Raw genomic sequence first — 7,587 nt, 5'->3', positions numbered from 1 at the left:
CGATCACAACAAATATCAAAAACTGTCTCTTCCAAGGAGATCGTGATCATCGATCGTGGATCATCAACAAATACAAAAGCTTTAAAGCAGAACAAGGATCAAAAAGACACATAATTTTTCACCAAAAATGATAAATTACCAGACTTTGAGACTCACAAGTTGGACCAAATGAGAGAGAGAACAAAAAAAAGAGTTTTTGTTTTTCTTTTTGAGGGTTTGCGGTGGAATTCACAGGAAAGAAAAGGAACGGACTTTAATCATTTTTTTTTTATTCTTCATCATCTTCTTCTTCCTCTCCGTGAATTTCCATAAAGGAAGTTTTTTCATTTGGGAAATGATTTGATGAGTTAAAAAGCTTTCAATCTATACGTTTCCCATAAAAGCCAATAGGTGTCTTCTGCGTAATCCAAACATGGAAATAAGTCCACTTGTAAACAAGCCCAACAAGACCATACTACTTCATTTATTATTTGAAATGAACCAAATCATTTCACATGTGTTTTTTTTTTTTTTTTTTTTTTTTTAAAAAAGACAACATATTCTGTAATAAAAGAATAAAAGCTTTGTTCTAACAAAAAAAAAAGAATAAAAGCTTTGTCCAAAAGAAAAAAGATTAAATAAATGAAAGAAAACAGCATATTGATCAAAATTTTCAATTATTTATATCCAGTTTCCAAAAATAGTTACGTCACTTTATTTTTTTTTAACAAAACAAAACTCATATATTGATTCACATATTTCGACCGTATAACCTGATAACGTGTTCGCTCAGTTCCGCACTTAGTTATCTATGTTAACAATGTTTCTTCGTATTGGTTTGTTTGAGCCAATATTGTACTCTGTTGTAAAAAAAAAAAAATCAATTTAAGCTAAATTGTTTTTTTTTAAATGTTGTTTATGAATCTATGATATACAACTTGATTCTCCTATATATTTGTGTTATAAACTATACATATCTATGTTTATCTTATCTCAATCATGTTACTTTTGCTATAAAAAAAGTGAAAATATATAGTAAAAATTTGGAATTTTTTTCATTGAAATAGAACCAATTTTGTTTAAATTGATTCATTGTAATATATCTATGATTAAAATGTGATGAAGATTAACAAACACTTTTCAATGTCTATTAGCCATAAACCACGTATATATAATTGAATAACTAGAAATACTTATCAATAAAGGAGATCATGATGATGATTTTTTTCAAAAAAACCTGAAATATCTAATAAATAGATGAGACGGTTATAATGAAATATATTTGAATAGATTGCAATGATGTTTTAAATCATTGCAATGTATTCAAATAATGTACTTCCTATTCCTAATCATACAACTCAATCACATACATTAGAATTATAATGTTTTTTTACTGAATTATAATTTATAATGTTTAGAAGTCACACATTAGGCTCCAGAACGACTTCATTTCATTTGTTTTTCATTAAATCTCTAAACATTCAATTTATCCAAATCTATTGTATCACAATGAATCTCAAACAAAATTGTAGGTTTCACAAAAGAAAAGAATAAAATGATAGGGTTTTTTTGGTAACAATGATTTTTTCTACAAGAAATTACAATGAACATGTATTAACCTCTTAAGTTTTTTTTTCGTTTTTTTTTTTTGATTTTTTTCTGTTTTTATATTATTAACCTCTTAAGTTTGTGAAGGAGTTTATTTAAATTGAATATTGCAATATAAGTCATTTGTTAATGATGACATAAATAAAATTAAGAAGCGAACTGATAAGAAAAAGAGAGTAAGGTATAGATTCTGTGGCTCATATCTCACCAAAATCTCCAACTCTCGTCTCATTGGATAAGAGAAGTATCGAGAAGCTTACATTTCCACTGGTCATCCTCTCTCCTTCTATAATCCCAAAAACCATCTTACAAACTCCTCAAACCTCTCATCTCATCTCACCTCACCTCACCTCACCTCACCTCCAAAGCCTCTCCGATCATCAGAGCAGAGCCAAGACACAATGGCAGCAACTATGGCGACATCAGCCACGTGCATGTCCCTAAACCCATCTCCTCCTAAACTCCAAAACCAAACCAAACCCAAACCATTCATCTCCATCCCAAACCCAACAAAACCCAACGTATCTCTAGCCGTCACAAGCACCGCCCTAGCCGGAGCCGTCTTCTCATCCCTCAGCTACTCCGAGCCAGCCTTAGCCATCCAGCAGATCGCCCAGCTCGCTGCGGCTGACGCTGCTAGCGACAACCGTGGCATAGCTCTTCTCCTTCCCATCGTCCCAGCCATTGCATGGGTCCTCTACAACATCCTCCAGCCAGCTCTTAACCAGATCAACAAGATGCGTGAGAGCAGAGGTATCGCCGTTGGTCTAGGTATCGGTGGTGGTCTTGCAGCGTCAGGGCTTTTGACTCCACCTCCGGAGGCTTACGCGGCGGCTGAAGCTGCTACGGCTGGTTCAGACAGCAGAGGACAGTTGTTGTTGATTGTGGTGACACCAGCACTGCTTTGGGTTCTTTACAACATATTGCAGCCAGCTTTGAACCAACTCAACAAGATGAGGTCTGGGGACTAAATCTTATATATGTATATAAATATTATTATTAATCATCTTTGGGATTCAAATGTAAAATTAAATCCTTTGTTGGGTTTCCATGGACAGTTTTATGTTTATTTTTTGGACTAATATCGTTTCTTTAATCGCCTAAGTATTTATACTCAAATTTTAACTGTAACTAGGTTGCATTTATCCCCTAACACAAACTTTATATAATTAATCCATATTAGAACCTGAATACAAGTTCCAAGATACGATATAGAGAGAGGAGAGTGTTTGTTTTGCTATACTCTCAGCAATGAAGTCACACCACACAAATGTGACTGCTCCATACATAGTTAAGCTTGAATATTGTTTGATAATTTCTTGAAACGACGATTCTTCTAGTGCCATAGGAGACTTGGAATTGGTATGAAATGATGATGCATATTTTTCTGTTCATTTCTATTATGACCATCCAATTCCAGCTTTTTGATCCAAAGAGGCATCAACAAAGAGTTGGCCGTAGTTTTGTGGGTTGCGTCTCTTGTTAAATTTCTTGTGTTGCATCTCATTACTCATGTCATGTATGCTTCCTGTTGGAACTCATTTCGCAGTCCTACACTTCCTTCCATTGTTTAGATTTGACTTATTAGTTTTTAATAACATGAGGGATGTGCCATCTTTTGAGAATTTATATCACGCTTTAACGTAAACCTTAGAGAGACCTCGTCCAAGCTCATTTCCTTGATGTCTCCGAAGCATTTCACTCGCCTCTCAAAATCAATATTTTCTTCTTTCCACAATTCACTGGACAATATTTTTGTTTGCAGTAACATGGTATGTCGGCGGGTAATAATAATGCGGGCATGGGACTAGTATAAAAATCAGAATTTGATAACCTGACCTTTATCTACCGGTTAACATTTTGATAGCTTTTACTGACTCTGAAGGTACGATAAACTTTTTCGAAGACAGTTACAACTCGGATAACTAATTAATCAAAGACGGGTCATGGAGATTAATGTCCAGCAGGACCAGCACTAATATTAATGAATTGATGGAGTATGTAACAAACTAATTTGTGCAATACCAATGGCCACATGGGTTGGTTGCCTAAGTATCACTGTCAACGTGACATAACGTCTGTTTTGTTTTGGGTTAAAGATTACCAATGTTACCGCTGACCCTGAAGAGACGCAAACCAAAAGCAAAACTTATTCAAATGATCTCAAAACTTATTCAATTTATTGCTTAAATCATCAATAAATAAACAGAGGATATACAAAGATCCAGGAACAGAAGCTTTCAAGAAACCAACAACTTGAGAGGAATATAGAAACTTTTGAAGTAACCAGAGCTTCATTCTTTTTTCATGGAGTACTCTTTTTGGAGCCCCTTCTTCCGGATCTGGAGGCACCTCTTAATGTTAAAAATTTCACAAACGGGTTCAGGCAATNGCATCAACAAAGAGTTGGCCGTAGTTTTGTGGGTTGCGTCTCTTGTTAAATTTCTTGTGTTGCATCTCATTACTCATGTCATGTATGCTTCCTGTTGGAACTCATTTCGCAGTCCTACACTTCCTTCCATTGTTTAGATTTGACTTATTAGTTTTTAATAACATGAGGGATGTGCCATCTTTTGAGAATTTATATCACGCTTTAACGTAAACCTTAGAGAGACCTCGTCCAAGCTCATTTCCTTGATGTCTCCGAAGCATTTCACTCGCCTCTCAAAATCAATATTTTCTTCTTTCCACAATTCACTGGACAATATTTTTGTTTGCAGTAACATGGTATGTCGGCGGGTAATAATAATGCGGGCATGGGACTAGTATAAAAATCAGAATTTGATAACCTGACCTTTATCTACCGGTTAACATTTTGATAGCTTTTACTGACTCTGAAGGTACGATAAACTTTTTCGAAGACAGTTACAACTCGGATAACTAATTAATCAAAGACGGGTCATGGAGATTAATGTCCAGCAGGACCAGCACTAATATTAATGAATTGATGGAGTATGTAACAAACTAATTTGTGCAATACCAATGGCCACATGGGTTGGTTGCCTAAGTATCACTGTCAACGTGACATAACGTCTGTTTTGTTTTGGGTTAAAGATTACCAATGTTACCGCTGACCCTGAAGAGACGCAAACCAAAAGCAAAACTTATTCAAATGATCTCAAAACTTATTCAATTTATTGCTTAAATCATCAATAAATAAACAGAGGATATACAAAGATCCAGGAACAGAAGCTTTCAAGAAACCAACAACTTGAGAGGAATATAGAAACTTTTGAAGTAACCAGAGCTTCATTCTTTTTTCATGGAGTACTCTTTTTGGAGCCCCTTCTTCCGGATCTGGAGGCACCTCTTAATGTTAAAAATTTCACAAACGGGTTCAGGCAATGCAAGAGATAACTGCACCCATAAGAACATGAGGCCAGTACGGCGTGCATTGTGCTTCATAGCCTACAAAACGCAGTGCTGCCTTTGCGTAACCCTCTGGTGATGCAACTAAGAAAGATGCTCTTCTTATTTTTGCCATCTTTGTCACAACATACATGGGAAGCTATGAAAACAATCACCCAATTAGCCAAATTAGAAGAGCATCTTTCTTAGCTTCCCATGTATGTTGCTACAAAGATGGCAAAAAATCAATTTCACCGGAATTCACTTATCTTTTCAATCAACAGTCCTGAAAAAACTCCAAAATTAATCATGCTTATGCTGTTAGGAAGAATGGCATTTCGAGAAGTGATTGTCGGAATTGTGCGAGTGATGACAAAACACAGAAAAAAATCATGTAGTGATTTGTAAGAACAATAAACAAATCTTTGAAATCTCCCGTACATAGCAAACCGACCGTCAGATATGGATGATACCACATGCCGGGAGTGGACATAGGATCACTAAAAGAAGTGGACCCATTAATTAGAAGTAGATATGGGGTCCACTTAGAGGTGGCGGTATATTGCTATATGACATGACTCGGCGGCTCTACTTAATAGTTGACTAACAGTGTGTTTGAGTCAATGTAGGAGTATGGGTAAAGCTTCAAAGTCTAGATGGTAAATTTGAATTATGAAAGAGTTTATGTTGAAAAATACACTGTTCTTTTATCTAGGTAGGAATATAAACTTGTAAAATAGTATAGGTTAAAATATACCTTTTCCGAATAACAAAATGAAGAAGCCTAACAAAAAAGGCGAAAGAAGAATGGGACCAGATGCAGCGTAAAGGTGAAGAACGACGCATCAGTATCTCTCGAACTATAGCTGTTGATAAGAGGAAGAAAGAGTATGAGCGGAATTAGAAAGCTTCGGTTTTTGTTGGATAAGCGTATTGGAGAACAGAACGATGAGCTTGGGGAGCTTGATAAGGGTATAATTCGATCATAGAGACTAAGAGAACGTCAGGTTAGTTTTATTTGATGTGAAAAAACACAAAAAAAAAAAATTAAAACTTGCGGATCAAAAGATGATCTTTTTTTTGTGTGCACGGTAGGGTTTTTAATCTTAAAATAAGGAAACTAAAGCGTACAAGTCTTACAAAGATTCAGAAACAGAAGCTCGCAAGAAACCAACAACTTCAGAGGAAGATATTTTTGCAGTACCTTAAACCTCAAAATTTCATTCTTTTTTCATTGAGTCTTTTTGGAGCCCCTTCTTCCGGATCTGGAGGCACCTCTTAATGTTAAACGATTCAAAAACGCTTTCGGGCAATGCAGAGACAACTGCACCCATGAGAGCGTGAGGCCAGTATGGCGTGCATTGTGCTTCATAGCCTACAAAACGCAGTGCTGCCTTTGCGTAACCCTCTGGTGATGCAACTAAGAAGGATGCTCTTCTTATTTTTGTCATCTTTGTCGCAACATACAAGGGAACCTATGAAAAGACTCACCCAATTAGCCATATAAATCAAAGGTATCAAAAGTTATTGAGCAGTGGACCCATTATGTTGTTTTGGTGATGCACAACTCCACACTCAGTTTTAACATACATTGAAAGTGACACAGTGAGCGAATATAATCTTTGACATAGGTATTATACAGTACATCTGAAAAATGGTTTCAATCATCTAAGGTCACAACACTTTTGACATTCTTTCAAATAAACGGCCTATATAAACAATCAGAAACGAGACCTCACATCATAGAAGTATTCATCAAAGAGACATGTAATGCAATAGTTCCACCTTTGCAAAAAAAAAACTAGTAAAACTAACAACAATCATCAACCTTCTAAGTCCACTAATGACAGTAAGGCACTAAATAAACAGAAACAGAGTCAGGAAACCATGACAGAATCACATCTTCTAAGGATTCAAGAATTAACGTTTACATATATCTCCTATCTAGATTATCAGACAAAACTTATGCCACTACTTCAAATGAGGCAAACGAATAACTTTGATAAGCCAAGAACTAGTATCCTACAAAGATAAGATTGGTTTTACTCATATCTTAATCCTACTTAAGATCACACTTAAATAGTAATTAACAATTTCCTAAAAAAATCTCAAGCAAAATCATGTTCCAAGGAAAAACAAAATGATTCAGAAAAGTTCACCTGGCATTGAACATCAATCCCACTCTTCTTGTACTCAACATGGAGACACTTTGTGAATTGATCCACGTACCTGAAAGAACAAACAAACAATATCACTACTTTAAACCACTCAAGGCATCAGCTCAAAACAAACAACACAGCACAACACAAAAAGACTCCTTACGTTTTAGCGCCAGCATAAACAGAGTAGAAAGGGTACGAAGGAATAAGAGCAGCAGCACCAGAACCCATATTGATAATAGCACCTTTCTTCCTGGCTAGCATATTAGGCAACACAGCCTGAGTAACTTTAGTAGTTCCTTCGACATTGATCTTGATCAAGTTATTAAGCAACTCATCATCAACCTCATGAAAGTACTTAGCATAAGGATACGACATCCCAGCGTTGTTAATCAAAATCCCAACATCTAAACCCTCAATGGTCTCCTTGATCCGTTTCACACCTTCATCAATATCTCCAGAGAAATCCATCACCACGGTCAAGATCTGAGTC

General features: G+C 35.9%; 3 protein-coding genes across 10 annotated transcripts in view; 1 reads left to right on the top strand and 2 right to left on the bottom strand.

The window, feature by feature from the left end:
• Nucleotides 1-373, bottom strand: part of LOC104701381 (E3 ubiquitin-protein ligase HERC2) — a 4,505-nt gene extending 4,132 nt beyond the window's left edge. The window contains exon 1 of one of the 5 annotated variants that reach the window (XM_010417059.2): nucleotides 140-373. The gene's annotated coding sequence lies outside the window, so the exon portion shown is untranslated. The remainder of the gene's footprint in view (nucleotides 1-139) is intronic. The other 4 variants (XM_019227680.1, XM_010417057.2, XM_019227681.1 and 1 more) reach the window with 4 other exon arrangements.
• LOC104701380 (photosystem II core complex proteins psbY, chloroplastic) lies at nucleotides 1,864-2,685 on the top strand. Its single transcript, XM_010417055.2, has one exon. The coding sequence runs from the start codon at nucleotides 1,989-1,991 to the stop codon at nucleotides 2,556-2,558; it is 570 nt and encodes a 189-aa protein (XP_010415357.1). The 5' UTR covers nucleotides 1,864-1,988; the 3' UTR covers nucleotides 2,559-2,685.
• Nucleotides 5,929-7,587, bottom strand: part of LOC104701379 (very-long-chain 3-oxoacyl-CoA reductase 1) — a 3,050-nt gene continuing 1,391 nt past the window's right edge. The window contains exons 2-4 of one of the 4 annotated variants that reach the window (XM_019227679.1): nucleotides 7,258-7,427; nucleotides 7,095-7,164; nucleotides 5,929-6,410 (exon numbers count right to left, since the gene is read on the bottom strand). In XM_019227679.1, coding sequence (XP_019083224.1) covers nucleotides 6,156-6,410; nucleotides 7,095-7,164; nucleotides 7,258-7,427 — 495 coding nt within the window. In that variant the 3' untranslated portion in view covers nucleotides 5,929-6,155. Of the gene's footprint in view, nucleotides 6,411-7,094; nucleotides 7,165-7,257; nucleotides 7,569-7,587 lie in introns of all 4 variants that reach the window. The other 3 variants (XM_010417054.2, XM_010417052.2, XM_010417053.2) reach the window with 3 other exon arrangements.

This window comes from Camelina sativa, chromosome 7, assembly GCF_000633955.1.
Source record: "Camelina sativa cultivar DH55 chromosome 7, Cs, whole genome shotgun sequence".
Taxonomy (NCBI): domain Eukaryota; kingdom Viridiplantae; phylum Streptophyta; class Magnoliopsida; order Brassicales; family Brassicaceae; genus Camelina; species Camelina sativa.
Note: the sequence above shows the minus strand (reverse complement) of the source record. Positions and strands in the feature narration are given on the sequence as shown.